The sequence below is a fragment of the Alexandromys fortis genome, unplaced genomic scaffold, assembly GCF_014885135.2.
Source record: "Alexandromys fortis isolate MF-2015 unplaced genomic scaffold, M_Fortis_MF-2015_v1.1 scaffold_8_1_9099942, whole genome shotgun sequence".
Classification (NCBI taxonomy): Eukaryota; Metazoa; Chordata; class Mammalia; order Rodentia; family Cricetidae; genus Alexandromys; species Alexandromys fortis.
This window is the reverse complement of record NW_026067898.1, coordinates 3,544,530-3,561,112: the sequence shown is the minus strand read 5'-3', so window position 1 is coordinate 3,561,112 and position 16,583 is coordinate 3,544,530. Positions and strand designations below refer to the sequence as shown.

The window sequence follows — 16,583 nt, the reverse complement described above, 5'->3', positions numbered from 1 at the left end:
TATTAGCAGTAAATACCCTAGAACTTCAGCATATTTTAGGTAGCCAGGTTTCTTTTGCGCTTGGTATAGGGGGAATGTGTATTAGCCCACAATCCCTTAGTCCTAAATTTGTGTCTACCCATCAGCACTGCAGAGTCCTGTCTGTTGCCCTCCTGTGGCCAGTTTGTTTGCTCCCATTTGAGTCTGTTCCCAGCATACTGAGAAGCAGGTGCTGGAGTAGGATCTACTACAGTCTCATCTAACGCTGGAGGAACAGAGGCACAGCCTCTGGAGAGGGTCAGGCTTTGCGGAACCAGTTAACTGGAGACCTAAGTGGGGAAAGGGTTATAGAGCCTGACATGTTATCCCCGTCTATGAGGCAGGGGCAGAGGAGATGCCAATTCCCGTCTTCTTGATATCTAAAGTAAAGATTTAGTTATTTTAAAACTTAGGGTTTATGTTTTATATAACTGAAATTAAGAAAGGGAACCTGCCAGATATCACTTAGTGTCTTTGCTGCTGCGATCGAACACTCTGACAGACTCACAGTTCTGTGACAGTCGTCCTAGTACCCCTGGCGGGGAAGTCCTGCAGGCGCGGGGGGTGGACCAGCTGCGTCCCACCCAGGCAGGACACGCTGCTGCCCAGGGCTTCTCCATCCACACAGTCCCAGTCCCTGCTAGGAAATGACACTGTCTCGTAACCATGACCCCACAGGGATTGCAGAAGCTTCTCTCTGGTGTTGGCAGTAGCAGCCATCACACTCAGGGAGTGACACACTAGTTGCCATACTTCTGTGGGCAGCCGAGACTGACCTTGCCATTGTTAATGAAGCAGGGAGTGTCTTGTGTTATACTCCACCAGTAAGATCATATTGATTAGCTTGTAATACCTTTTTCATTAATTATAGGATGAGCTTTGATGATGTTGAAGAAAAAAACTTAAGAAAAAGGAATCTGGAAAACAACATCAGAAGATCCGTTTTCCAAACGTTTGGATGCTCTTGAGGAAGCAGACGTAGTGACCTTGGCCTTGCAGTTGTCCTGTGCTCCTCTGGTTGTGCAGCCTGCAGACACTTCTTGTCTGGGACCTGGGACGGAGGCCATGTGCCGTTCTTGGCTGCATCTCTGTTGTTGTTGTTAATCCCTTTAGAATGCACACACCATTCTTAGCTCAGGGCCATACAGGAGTGTTCCCTAGGCCACATGCAGTCCAGGCACTGGTTCTCAGGCTGATGTTTGTGCATCTGTTACATTCTGTCTGTACAGAGTGGACATGGGTTTCTACTGTGACAGAAAGTGACTTGGTTTTCCGTCACCCCTTCTACAAATTCTGCCTTTGACCACATATTTTATTTTGACTACTTTCACAATACGGCAAAATAAAAGCGCACCCATTTTTCATACTGTGTACTAGTGTATATATAGAGGTTCTCCTTTTGTTTTCTTGTAAGAATTGGAGAGATATTCTTAACACAACAGTGAATGTAAAACTTGTAAACTATGATTCTAGAACAAAGTAAGGAAAGTATCTATAGCAGTTAAACGGACAGCATCTTCACGGACACACATTCGTTTGCTTGCTTTCATAAATGTGTTCCTGCTGACGGTTTGGTTTTTGTTGTCTCCTGATGTTTACACATTTGCCTCTGGGGTCTCTGTTCTCATCATTCACATTGATGTCTTCTGTCCAGTCTTCACAGTTCATACAGGAACAGTAATTTTACATTTATTTTAACGTGGCTCATGGTGGTATTGTTCCTCGGTTATTCCTGTCAAATGATGTCTTTTTCAGTAAAGAATTGCCATAGCAACTGCAGTTATTTTTACTGAAATCAAGCACATGATGGACTCTACGTTTCTCGGTTGTTTGAATTAAAGGGCCACAAGGTTTCTCCTGCGACTCAAAACCCCGAGTGCCCTATGTTTTAATTCTCAGAGTGTGTGGGATGGTCAGAGGACACCAGTGAATAAAGTCAAATGATTTTTTTTAAATTCTCTTGAAGATCGTTGTGTTTGGAAGGTTTTTATCACCGTACCATACTCCCTCGTCTGTCTTCCTAAAGCTTACAGCATAGGTATGACTTAGAGAAAAGCAGCGTGCTCTGTTCTCAGCGCTAACCCATTCAGCTTCTGTTTTATTGCTCCGCTCCCCTGACTCATTATTTTGTACATGTGAGCAGACATGGCAGTTACCATTCCTAACCTACTTTTTGAATCATGACTGATAATGGCAAAAGCCTTTCACATACTAAATTTGAAAACATGGAATTTCTTTTTAAAATGGCTTGTTGATATGAAATCCCCCAAATGACTGCCTGGTGGAGTCTTAGAAAAGGTCTGCTGAGATAGAGGACTAGCCACAGAGTACACAGAGGAGTTTACAGGACCACCCTCCTGTCACAAACACGTCAGTAGTGGCTAGGTACTGAGATTACCGCCTGTAATTATCTCCTGTACTTATTGATGAACAGTGTCTGTTTTCTTTCCTTAAGCTATATGCAGATAGAAGGTACGTAGAAACTAGAACCTCCTGGGTCTAGAGTGACCCACCTCAACAGTGTTGCTGGATCTTCCAGAACTGGCTGGCAGACTAATGTCTGAACGAGAACACCTCTGAGGAGTACCATTGTAGCGTGCAGTTTTCAGCAGCAACACCATTCTTGCACACAACTCATCCTAGCATACCAGAGCAAATTCCGGGAGGCAGGCTGTGGACATGAATACCTTTTTATCCAAGAGTGTATTGCTACAGAGACTGGGGGGGGGGGGGGTTAATCGGGTAAAGCACATGGCCATGAAATCCTAAAAATCTGAGAACCCAGCTAAAGCCAGAGGAGGTGGTAGTGTACTTCCGTAATTCCAGCATTCCTGGGTGGGATTGGAAGGCAGGGACCCTGTCTCAAAAAGACTGTTCTTGGCCTAAACAAGACATGCTGTGGCATGCCTGTGCCTGTCCACACAGATCATAAAACTGATTACATAGACAAATGAGGCAGTTGTATAACTTTCTCTAAAGTTTAAGTTGTTTCCCTCCAGTTCTCACTGGATGTGCAGTTATTAAAAAGATACAGTTTCTCGTGGTCCAGTACTTGATGATGCATAAAAGCAACAGTCTCCTTCTGGTTCTTTAAGTCTGCCAGTAAAGCCAGGTGAGAGTCTAAATTAGGTCAAGTTCATTCCATCCTGACCTAGAAATAGCTCAGTTTTCTCACGTACCTACACAACAGTGTTACTTAGGAAAGTGAGGAGGGCTCTTCTGTTAGCCTACATTACACATCCTCAGTTCTGAAAATGCACCCAAATTTGTTTACTAAATAAGCTTGCATTTTGTGGTAGTAAAACCAGATTAAAAAGCTAAGCATAAACACAGTTTTGGTCGTGCATGAAAATGTTATTTGCTGGATGGTGGTGGCGCATGCCTTTAATCCCAGCCTCAGGAGGCAGAGACAGGCAAATCTCTGAGTTCAAAGCCAGCCTGGTCTACAGAGTGAGTTCCAGACAGGCTCCAAAAGCTACAGAGAAACCCCGTCTCAAAAAAACAAAAAACGTGATTCACTGGCTTGAATTGTTTTTTTTTTTTTTAAACACGATTTGACCGGGCATAGTAGTGTTTGCCTGTAATCCCAGCATGCAGGAAGCAGGAGGATTGCCATGAGTTCAAGGCCAGTTAGTTCTGGATAATGAGTAGCAGTCAGGGCTGCCTCTGATGCTCTCAAATCCCAAAAGCAGAGGCTGGAGAGTGGGCTTGGCTCTGCTATTCTAGAAGAACCAAGGTTTAATTCCTAGCACCCAGGAAGCAGCTCACAACTGTAGTTCCAGGACATTCAGTGTCCTCTTTTGACCTTGGGACACCAGCACATGTGTGCACACACATCTGCAGGCACAACACTCAAATTATTAAAAAAAAAAAAAAAAAAACAGGCTAGACAGATAGCTAGTTGGTAAAGTGCTTGCCACACAGACATGGGGCTGAGTTCAGACTCCTAGCACCTGTGTGAAGACCGTGGTGCATTGGTGTACACCTGTAATCTTGGTGCTGGTGTAACTCTGGAGCTTGCTGGCCAGTACATCCAGCTCAGTGACTTCCAGGTCCAGCGAGAGTCGTCCCTGTCTCCAAAGTAAGATCAAGAGCAATGGAGGAAAACCCCTGACCTCAACCTCTGGCTACCACATTTGGCATGTGTGCACACTCAACTACAAACTGCATTTCACTGAGGTTCCGTCACGAGCTCTCTTAAAGATGACTGGGTAGCGTTTCTGGGGAGGTCATGACCCAGAACTGTGGCCAAAGGCAACGCTGGCTTCAGTATCTGACCCAGAAATGCTCTGCCAGCCACCTGGTTACATTGACTTCATGTATCACCTGGAGCATGTCACCCTGGAAAGACTTGACCTCATTGTTATCACTAGCTAGCTGATCTATAAACAGTGCTTTTCTGAAGATTTCATTTGAACACGTGTTTATAAAACAACTGTTTTATAGACTTTGGGAAGGTGAGTAAATGCTTGTTTGGAGTTATAAGTAACTGATTAATTGCATATTATATCTCAGTGACCAAGTCAAGGAGAAATTAAAGAGTCCACGACATTCTCCAGTGCACTAAAGGACTAGAAATCAACACGGAAGAGGGGCTGCTGCCTGGGGAGAGGGAGTGAGTGGCAGCTGCTGCTCGACTCCCTGGTGGTGTGCTACGGCCCTCGTGCACAAATAACACGCTGTGCCCAGAAAGGTGCAAATGCCACCGTAAAAGTGTGCCGCTGATGGTTCCTGTTGAAAAGTAGCCCTCACAGTGCTTAGGAGTATCGTAATCAGTATTTTTAAGATGTTTATTAGGAAATCTAATGTATCTTTGCCTGGGAAGCCACACCTATTCCTTTGGAAAGAACTTTCTCAGTCTGTTTTCTCCCAAGCCCCTCAGACAGGCTGCCCTGTTGGTTTTCATCAGAAACAGGAGGCACCAGCAGGTGGCGCTGGGTAGTAAGGAGAGGCTTCCTTCCACCTCAGGGGGAAAAGGCAGTCCTGTGTAACCAGACCCTGGTTTGCATTGTTCTCCGGCTAAAAAGCTCCTGCGGATCCTGTATTGACTAGTGAAATGGGAGGCTAGCAGAGTTGTTGGTGTGATACAATAGGACAGACTCTGGACAGTACGGCAATACATCAGCCACACGGGCCGGGCCCACAGACCGCGGAAGGCTGCACTCGCCTCAAGGCCCAGCAGGCTCCCTTCATGAAGAATTCTCGTGTATCCCTTCCCGGAATCTTAAAACATACAGCAGACTGCACCAAGACCTTTCGAGATTCTCAGAACGTGCTGTGATTCTTAATGCTACTTTAAACTCACTAAGTAGGAGTCCCAATTCTCAGTTGTAAAAAAAAAAAAAAAAAAAAAAAAACCTGTTGTTCTAAAAAATTGGATTTCCTGTCCTGTGATCCAATTCCTTGGTGAATTTGGTGATTTTGCTACTTTGTCTCTCTCTACCATGGCTGATTTGCTGAGTGAAAAACAAACATCTCTCTGCCTGCTTCATCAGCTAGTCATGCAGATAAAATAACATGTTTATAAAAATATGCAAACAAAAATCAAGAATGTAGACTTTTTGAAACAGAAAAAAAAAGGATTTTGCGTCCTATCAGTCAAATACAGTGTGTGGACTTTTGGATCTAGATTTTCACAAACAACAAACATCAGGAAACAAAGAAGGGGCTGAAGCCAGCTCACTGGTAGAACACTCACTGAGCAGGCGCAAGGCCCTGGAATAGACCTCAAAAAAAAGGAGGGGCTAAGAAGAGGAGGAACAAGAGGAGGAAGGGGGGAGAGAAGAAACATAAAAATTGGAAGTGATATTTGATAGGGGTATTTTATTTTTAAGTGGGCTGACTTTTTGTAATGAAACAATGTTCAAAATTCGCTTCAAAATAACCAGAATATAGAGGAAACAGGCTGGGTAGGGATAGTCGGAAATAATACCAAGGATGGAGGTGGCTGATCTGAAATACAAGAGCTGGAGAGAGGTGTCGGATAAGGGTTAATATGCTACTTGGAAATACTCTATGATAAAGGTTATGTATTAACAGAATTTTAATTTTGAAACGCATATATTAAAAGTTATGAGAAAACAAATGAAGCATTAGTAATTGTTTGCCAGTAAATTAGCTCACTGCCTTAGAAGTAGGGAAGCCACCGCACGGAAATGGATTTGTCCGGAGTGAGGGGCCAGCTTGAAAGGCGGGTCTGCCTCCCCTTCTCGCTTCACTTCCCTCTCCTTGGACTCTAGTGCCCTTCTCTGGGTGCTGAGGGATTACAACCCTGCTCCCGCTAAAGCCTGAGACCAAATCCTTATGCACAAAGCACCAGCTAGACTTCTTGTCTAGTCAAAAGAACCCACAGAGCTCCTTCCATTGTCTCTAAGGAAGATCAGTCAACTCAGGACCAGGTGAGCCACCTTAGGGAGCTAAGGTGACCTCTGCTGTCCACAGGGGATAGACGCGGGTGAAAAGCAGCATGGGTACCCAGATTTGCATAACCACCTACCAGTGATTATTGCACTGCAGAGGGCCCAGCTTCTGGGACAGTTTCTCAGCTCCTCCCTTCCTCTCTTCCTGTGTGTATGTTCGTGTGTGCGCACACTCACATGTGTGCACGTGTGCATGCGTGCTTTCATGTGTTTGTGCATGTTGTTCTTTCTGTAGTACCTCTTTGTAAAAGCATCGTTTCCCCTAAGGGAATTCCATGCGCCATGCAGCATCTAAACTAGTTCTCCAGAATTGGGAATGGTACTTTTCAGTTAACAGAGTTAATTCTATCTAAGGCCCCACACGTACCCTGGTAAAGTCATAATAACTGTGCCAGCTGGACTCATGGGCTTGGACATGGGTTATGCAGGCATACACTGACCTTGTGTGCTCCTAAGGCAAACAAAGAATTACCCTTGACCGCCATATCCCTCAGAGGGCACGCTTCTCACCCTTCCCCTGGGTGGTAAGCCAGATCTCATCGGGCCTTTTACTTTTTTTTTTTTTTTCCTTTTTCAGGTATATAATGCAGGTTAGCCTCAATCAGAATCCTCCTGCGTCAGCCTTCTGAGTGCTAGGATTACAGGCTCATACCGTTAGGCCTGGTTTCCACCATTAGCTAATGTTAGCTAAATTCAAGTCCCTAGGGAGCTAGAACAGTTCTCAAGGTTCATTTGCGAGCCCCAGCTGTGAGATAGAAAAGTTTCCATAGAGGCTTGGCGGAATCACTTAGCTGAGCCTGTTGCTCCAAGTTAGAGGCGCAAACTAAGTCCTAATCAACATAGACACGTAAAGAGGAAATTCCTTTGGCTTCAGAAAAGTAAAATTGAAGATGCAAGTACTGACTGTATTTAATGTTTCAGATTTTACAGCAACCTAGATATTATTTTTAGAAACTGGTGAATGTTAGTGACCCCCCACACACACACAACATGTACTAGTTTCATTCATTAAAATCCTAATCCCCAGGACAATATTAGGAGATAGGCCTTGACAAGTGAGTAATTCATGATGTGGACCAAGAAAGCTAGCCAGGACCCAGTGAGAAGGTGCCGTCTATGATATAAACACGGAAAGGGACCCTCCTCAGATGCCTGCCCATACCTTCATCTTCAGTGTTCTACCCTTCAGAGCTCAGAGAAACACAAGTCTGCTGTTGATACGTCACCCAGTGGGTATCTATTCCAGCAGACCAGGACAAAGAGAGAAAATTCCTGTTGGCAGGAGCCCTCGCAGTAGCGAGATCAGAATAAGCAGGCACTTGGTCCCAGAGAGCCACTACTTGCAAAACTTCAACACATGTCCTCATCACGTGTTCCCTTTTGCAGAACAAGAAAACAGAGTTTATACGTGTGAGAAAATTTTTAATTAGATTGAACCGCCTCCTGTAGCAAGCTTTCTTGCCGGGCTATATTTGGACCGCCAACCCACATATGAGAGACATGTTATTAACTATGAAATCCTGGTCTTAGACTTTTCCCCAACTAGCTCTTATAACTTAATTAACCCATTTTTTTAAATCTACGTTCTGCCATGTGGCTTAGTTACCTCTTGCTTGAGTCTGCTGGCAAAGTTGGGCAATCCGCCCAGCTCTCTCTCTGCCCAGGGTTTCCACCTGTTCTCTGCCCAGCTATTGGCTGTTTAGCTCTTTATTAAACCAAATGAAGGCAACTTAGGCAGACATAGCCTTACAACATAAGTAAATATTCTGCAACACTCTCTAATTTCCTGAGTTCACAGTAAAAAATAAACATAGGCTTGTTTAAAAAAAAATCCAACAGAAGGGGCTGGAGAGATAGCTCAAGGGGTCCCAAGCATTGGCTGGTCTTCCAGAGGACCCAGGTTCAGTTCCTATCACTCACATAACAGCCAACAGTTTTCTGTAACTCCAGCTCCTTAGGATTTAACACGCTTAGCGTCTGTAGGTACTGAATGACATTCAAGATGCAATGCAAGACATTCATGCAGGAAAATCACCCACGTAGATAAAATCTAAAGAGATTTTACTACATAGACTTCAACACAAACAGTAAACCTGAGAATCCCTCACATCCTAGATGCCAATCTGTAGCCTAAAATATATACAAATATCTCTCTAAGTATGTAACTACAGAGATTAACTGCCTAAAAGTCACACTGAGAATTTTTCCCCCTGAGTTTATGGCTCTTGCCAGGAACCCCAGCACTTGGAAGGAAGATGGCTCCAAAGTGGGGCCAGGCTGATGACAATGAGTTCTAGGCCAGTTTCGGCTGCTGCGTGAAAAGCCGTCTCAAACAATCCAAACAAATAAAAGGCAATTTTCATCTAACTTGGTATCTTGAAGAAGGCTCCAAATCGCTACTACCTAAAACCTAAACTTTTCCTCTAATGCTCTGCAATATTTAATAACATCATATAAAGAGAAATTAATATAACAAGTATTTATTAGTAAACATTGGGTTTTTCTTTCTGACAAAGCTATGAATATCATATTCACTGTTCAAAAGTGTACTGTGTTCTGTATGTGTGGTGTGTGTGTGTGGCAGAGGAAGGTGTAGAATTTGATGTTGTCAAAATGTCCTCCAAAAAGAAATGTGTTGGGGCTGGAGGGATATCTGGGCAGTGAAGAGCACTGGCTGCTCTTCCAAAGGACCCAGGTTCAGTTCCCACATGGGAGCTCACAACTGTCTGTAACTCAAGTTCCAGTGGCTCTGACTCCCTCTTACAAACATACACGCTGGCCAAGTACCAACACACATAAAAAAATAAATAAATAAATGAATAAATAAATAAATAAATAAATAATAAATAAAATTTCTTCTTTTTAAAAAAAAAGGGGGCTGTGTTTACTTCTGGAACACCTGTTTCATACTCATCCAGAGCCATAGATTCAGAGTATCAATATCTTCCCCATTGTCCATGATAGTGGTCAAAATATTTCAATTATCCTTCCATTTGCCCATGGTTTTATACATTTATTAGCCATCACCATTTCTTCTGTGAGTTTCCTGGGGTTCTTTCCATTTTTCCTCTTCATTTATTAACCATAATACCCTACATATGCTACATTCACCAATTAATCTTATCCTCACAGTGACATTTATCACAGCGCCCTCCGCAGGAGAGACTGGAGAACTACGTCTGGCTTGCAGAAGTGGCAGCCATCACTTGTCTGCATAAATATTCATGTTTAATACCAACAGTAGAGATAGGAAGTGTAAAATTGAGTATTAGCTAAATATCACTGTCTCTGACACAGTTTGGAATATCTGTTACTTTATTGATTTTGCATGGATATGGATTTATCTGGTTTATTTGTAATATGTGATGTTGAACTTGGCATACAAAAAAATTATCTTTATATCTTATCACTGAAAAAAAGGCTAGTTAGGACCAGCTGGGGCCAGAGTGCTATAAACACAGCTGCCTCCAGTTGGTCACCAGCGTCTCCTTCAACTGTACGTATTTCATCAGGAGATGGATGAAGCCTCTGATCACAGATACTGTGGACTTGGTTAGCGGTGCGTGCTAAGGCGGCTGTACCAACGTGCCCACCACACAATCATCATCATAGTCTGTTTTCTCAGGCTCTGGGATGTGTGTAAGAAAAAGTGTGGTCAGCGTAGGGAGCCAACCCAAACTTTCTACACCTCCAGTCCTAGAGAATCCGACACCTTTTCTGACACCTTTACCCCAGGCACCACGTGCATGCGATGCATATTCATACATGCAGGCAAAACACTCATGTACATAAAATAAGTCTTTTCAAAAACTTGTTTAAAAGAAAATAGTGTGGGCTAGTTTCCTTATCTGTTACTTCCCTGGTGTCCAGGCTCTGAAAAATTCATATCTCCTACTGCTCAAGCAGTTATGACAAACGCACGACCTAATGCCCTTGCTTCGAGCAAAAAGATACTTGCCAAAGCCCCAGATGATGGCTCGTGTCTTTCTGGACAAGATTTATGTGATTAGCAATTTCAAATTCAAACCAACTCTACCAATAATAAAAATAGGTACAGGACTGGATGTGTATTTGCAATGACTTGTCATAGGCAAAAGAAAAAAAAAAGTCTTCAGAGTTAGGCATTCGTAAGATGAGATGACAATAAGCAGAAAAACCAAACCATTCTCTATGCTGTAACCACAGAGCTAAGTACAACAAACATTGAGGATAATTATGGAGAGAATCAAGAGTTCAGCAAGAGAGTTCAGTGGTTTAAGGTGCTTGCTGCCCAAGAGAGGCATCCTGTTTGATCCCAGGAGCCCACATGAGGGTGGAAGGAGAGAGTCTACTCCACAAAGTTATTTTCTGTTTACATATGGCCTGGCACACATTCCCTAACATATCTCATGTACACACACACACACACACACACACACACACACACACACACACAATGAGAAAACGAGAGTAAAAGCAGTATAACTAAAAGTTATAAAACTTGGAAAATAGCTAAAAAGTAACAACGGAGTTGAAATAGTTCTCCCAAAGGAACCTTCAGCATGGATAATAGTCATGAGTCCTGGAAGAGATGGCCATGTCTATTATTTTGTTCCAGAGAGCAAAAGAAGGCATTTAATCTTGCAGATATCTTTATCTCGGAGTAAAGCCAAAGAATTTTCTTACTGAAAGATATTTACTGGACTTTGGAATGGACAATGTCTGGGGACTTCATGATCACGTGACAAAAATTGTTTTTCTCCTAGTGCACAGAGGTGGCTGTTACTATTTCACATTAACAGAAATCCTACTGGTGACAGACCCTCCATAATTGTTTCATCTTGCAAAACCGAAACAGCACAAAGCAGCCAGTCATCTTCTTTGGGCTCCAGCTTCTGGAAATTGCTGTTCTATGTCTACTTTCTATAACTATGGTTTTAGCTAATCTAGATTCCAATTACAAATGAAACCATACAATTCAGGTCTCTTGTGCCTAACTTCTTTCTTTTTTTAATATTTATTTTATTTATTACGTATACAATATTCTGTCTGTGTGCATGTCTGCAGGCCAGAAGAGGGCACCAGACCCCATTACAGATGGTTGTGAGCCACCATGTGGTTGCCGGGAATTGAACTCAGGACCTTTGGAAGAGCAGGCAATGCTCTTAACCACTGAGCCATCTCTCCAGCCCCCTAACTTATTTCATTTAACACAATGTCCTTAGTGTCTGGAATACCCACAGTATAGCACCTGTCTGGAATGTTCCTTTTACCTGTAACAGCCAATGACGTATTTACAGCATATGCTGTTATCCATTCATCAGTTGACTGATGCTTGGTACCACAGTTCATCTTTGAGCCACTGTAGTGTTGTTGTTGTGAACACGGGAGTATAGAATCCCTCGGAGATGTTTCTTACAATTCTTAGGGACATGTTAATGGGAGTGACGTGGCTGCATTGTATAGTAATTTTTTTTTATTTTAGGAACAACCATCATACTATTTTCCATAGAGCACACTACTTTACAGTTCCATTAAGCAGTGTAACAGAATCCCACATCCTCGGCATCCTCACCTCTTTGGTTGATTTGACATTGTTGATGACGACCACTCCACCGAGAGCATTCAGTGCTGTTCAAATGTGCATCTGTTTAGGGCTGACCACTGAAGACTGAAGAACATCAGAGCATGTCTAGAGAAAACTGGTTCTCCCTCTCTCAGCGGCCACAGATTGCCTATAGTTCTTCATTTAGGAAAGGGGATTTCCTAGTCTGGGCTTCTACTGTTGTGATAAAGCCATGGCCAAAAGGGCCTGGGGAGAAATGAGTTTATTTGGCTTACATATCCTGGGTCACAGTCTATTGAGAGAAGCCAAGGCAGTAACTCAAGCAGGGTAGGAACCTAGAGAGCATGGAGGGGTGCTTCTTACTGGCTTGCTCAGCCTGCTTTCTTATAGAATCCAGGACCACAAGCCTGGTGATGTCCTTACTTACCATGGCTGAGCTCTCCCCCATCAATCACCAATTAAGAAAATGCCCTTATAGGTTTGACTACTGACAGTCTGATATTATAGAGGCATTTTCTCTCTTGAGGTTCCCTCCTCTCAGACAACTCTTGTGGTGTGGGAAGTCCTTCTGTACGTGTGTTGCTTTTATTGGCTAATGAATAAAGAAACTGCTTTGGCCTGTGATAGGGCAGAATAGAGCTATGTGGGGAAAACTAAACTAAATGCTGGGGGAAAGAAGGTGGAGTCAAGAGAAACCATGGAGCTGCCACCAGGGACAGACGTGCCAGAACCTTGCCAGTAAGCCACAGCCATGTGGCAATACGCAGATTAATAGAAATGGGTTAGTTCAAGATATAAGAGTTAGCCAGAAATACACTTAAGCTATTGGCTAAACAGTATTGCAAATAATATAGTTTCTGAGTGATTATTTCATGGTCTGGACAGCTGGGAATGAACAAGCAGCCTCCCCCAACACTTGTGCTGTGTCAAGTTGACATAAAACTGCCCAGGACAGAGGCCTTGTGAAGTTTTCCCCCATCCTAGCTACCATGTCAGCTGGTGATGTTGTCATGCAGGTTTTGTCTGGGCAGCCATATTGCTGAGATTCTATGGGGGCAGCTTCCCTGTCATGCCTAGGAGATACTATCTTGCCACAGAAATTCTTGTCTCTGGCTCTTTCAGTCTTTCTACCCACTCTTCCCTGGTATTCCCTGAGCCTTATGTACAGAGGTTGCACTGTAGGTATCCAAGTTGGGTTTGGATGCCCTACAGTTACCTAGTCTCTGCATTTTGAGCAGTTGTAAATCTCTGTAATTATCTTCATCTGTTGTAAAAAGGAGCGTCTTAGATGATAAGCTGCTCTTACCTGTAAGGATAAGCATTTAGAGTACAGTTAGGAAATCCACTGGTTTCGAGAAATGGCAGTAGTGGGTTCTTCTCTAGAATCTCTGAGTTCTCAGCTATGAGCCGGCATCGACTCTTTCCTGTTGAGCTGTAGTTAAGTCCAAAAGACAATTGTTGGCTATCCCCAAGACAGAATGACCACTGTTGCATCAGGGAGATGATTCTGGGCTGCTCATTTCTGTGGTTTGTAGACTTTGCAGCTGGATAGAACTGCTGATGGATTTTCCTTCCTTGTCATCTTGCATGGCACCTTCAGGTCCCACAGGAGCTAGTCTTCAAGGACAAGTCTCCCAGATCAGTTCCAACTTCCCTCCTCCAAGTCCTATGTCCAAACTGTGCAGTGCCTTTGATGGTAAGAAACAGGATCTTACCAAGGCAACCAAAGGCAATAGCAATAACCTATATCCTTTGGGAGTCTTTTGGCTGCTCCCTGACCAGCAACTCGAGAGGAAGTTTCTCATTCCTGACCCTTTTGTTTTGTTAGATAGCCTATCTTGGGTTTTTGGTTTACACTTTTGTTTTGAGAACAGATCTCGCTGTGTAGCGTAGGCTGGCCTTAAATTCATAATCCTGCCTCAGATCCCAAGTAGCAGGGATTACAGGAATGTGTTTACCCCTTCCAACTTAGATTTTCTTTTAATTGTTTTTTTTTTCATATGAAAACATTTGAGAAATTTGGTTAGTTGCATCTCATACCTTGATGCACGTTATTCTATGTGGATATTGTTCTCATCCTTCACGTCAGTCCTTAAACTCCAACATGTGTCTTCTACTATGGAGCCTTCGTTGACTTTTGTACTTAGCCCACAGTGATCTGTGAGTTTCTAAAGATATTTAACTCTCAACCATGTGACGTAGTATTCACACACACACACACACTTTAATTCAGTCTTGTGTTATCCTCTGATTTTCACATATGTGTTATCTCGCAAGCTAGACTGCTAGAAGATCTTCAAGAGTAGGAGACATTTGTTTTTTTTTTTTCAGTATAGACAGACTTAACAGTTGCTGAGGTTTATACATAAAACATACTCATTTCACTTATTTAAATGTCTGAAAGCAAAAATTTAGATGTTTACAACACAAAAACTTCATTCATACATAGCTGAACAATACTTAGGTTGTTTAAATCTGCTAAAGAAAATGTGGCAAAAGTCATTGGTTAATAAAATCTTTTTTTAAGATTTATTTATTTATTAAGTATACAGTGTTCTGCCTGTATGCATTCCTGCAGGCCAGAAGAGGGCGCCAGACCTTATTACAGATGGTTGTGAGCCACCATGTGGTTGCTGGGAATTGAACTCAGGACCTTTGGAAGAGCAGGCAGTGCTCTTAACCACTGAGCCCTCTCTCCAGCCCAATAAAATCTCTTTTTTTTTTAAAATGAAAATTATGGAACCCTGCCTTCCAGCACAGAAGTCAGATACTTCAAGACACGTTCATCGTTTCACTGCAGCTAAGCAGATATGTTTTCTGATACCGTCCTTGTTTCTCTTTGTCTTGGTTTCCCAAGTAACAGATTGGCCTTTTCCTTCATTCCGATGCTTTCACCCTTTGTCCATTCTTCTCATACGTACGCTTGATGACAATATATCTTCAAGCAAACTTTTTAATAGTTCTTCATTTACGATAAAGTATGAACTACGCAAATTCAAAAAATAAACACCCACACAGAGATTTACCCCTCGTGAAATGTGTTCTCTCAGAAGTAGGGCGTTTCATCCATTACAGGCTTGAGCCATAAAATTGGAATCCAAGCAATAATTCTCCAATTAAAGAAAATTCTAGCGCCTGGTTTTTCAGTCCTTCTGAATCATGACTAGCTGGCCTCAAAAGCTATCCTGCCTTGGTGTGAATAAGCCTTCACATAAGAACTCTTCACTCAGCCTCTAAAGTTAGAAATTAAGGGAGGAATAAATTCAGGTTGACATTTATACACAGTATTTTTGAACACCATTTTGGTCAAACTCGTATGAAATGAGTTACTGCAGAGGGAAATTTAGAGAAAAAAAAGACATATAAACATCTTGAACCTGAACAGTTCAGCCCAACTAGAAACCCACGTGTGTTCTGATACCAGGCTGGGAAAATAGATTTGTCCGTGTTGATTCTGCAGCTGGTCCTGAAACACTGCCCACGCCTACAACAGTCCCACGCCTTATCTTTCACACATTCTCCTCTCTGGAAGCAGCTGTGGCAGTGCCCACTTCTTCTGCCTCTCACTTCTCTTTAACAAATCTAGCATTCCAGTGTGTAAACTATCCAAGATGTGTCAAAGGCAAACTCCCAAATATGCTGATAAGACACAAAAACAAAACAACCTCAGGAATTTTGTGGGTTTTAACCTCTTAAGGTTCCTATTTACAATTAGGAGTTTTAATTTGTTCCAGCATGAGTATCGAAGCAGTGCTCAAAAACCAAAATTGCATTTCAAAAAAACGGACATTTAAAGAGTTTGCAAATTACATTTGCATTGTATAAAGTATTGGGCATATGAGTTTTAAATTGAATTCTAAACAATAGAACATTCAAGAAAATCAGAGCACCAGATGGTAAAACTTTTCTAAGGTCCAGCCTGGTTCCCCTGCCCCAGACTGCACAGTCTGAAAGCTGCAACACTAAGCTCTTTACTCTTGATGCCATGGACTCAAAGCTCAATGTATTTTGGGAAAATAAATGAATGAAAGAAAAAAATAGGTATACAAAGTTGTAGCCTCCCAAACACATGTACGGTGTCGTGTTCATTTACCCTGTAATCACGCGCAGGTCTCAGTGGACCTAAATGCATCAGCCAAAGTACATGTTGGAATCAAATCAAATAAGATTACACCAGTGTGGCGGTTGCCATTATGAAAGATTCTGGGACCTATGGGATGGAATAGGATTTTGAATTCAAAGAATAATGTAAAAATTCCACTCAGTCTCTTTCTTACCAGAAGCTTTTTATTGTGTTTTTAATAAAATTGAGTGGTTTCATTTTCACCAGCTTGTTTGGTCCCTCATGTTCACGCTCCCAAAATGTCAGTCCAAAGGCTGATTGATTCACCTATTTCATTTGCCCTGTGGAAATTACAGGCTGCTTATTGTAAGCAGTCTGCCTAAACCACATTGGATCTTAGTGTCCAGTACTTCTTAATCTCTTGCTCTTTTGTCTGTCTGCAGCTCCATGAATGTGGCCAACGGTCCTTACAAACCACAGCATCAAATTCCACCACTGTATGCAACCTAGAGAAGACATCTCTGGCTCAAAACCTCCA

The 16,583-nt window shown here is 42.6% G+C and overlaps 1 protein-coding gene across 1 annotated transcript in view; it reads left to right on the top strand.

The window, feature by feature from the left end:
• The window catches only part of Dnajc10 (DnaJ heat shock protein family (Hsp40) member C10), a 37,508-nt gene extending 35,535 nt beyond the window's left edge, over positions 1–1,973 (top strand). Inside the window, exon 23 of the mRNA XM_050120375.1 lies at positions 890–1,973. Coding sequence (XP_049976332.1) covers positions 890–901 — 12 coding nt within the window. The 3' untranslated portion in view covers positions 902–1,973. The remainder of the gene's footprint in view (positions 1–889) is intronic.
• Positions 1,974–16,583: the final 14,610 nt, after the last annotated feature.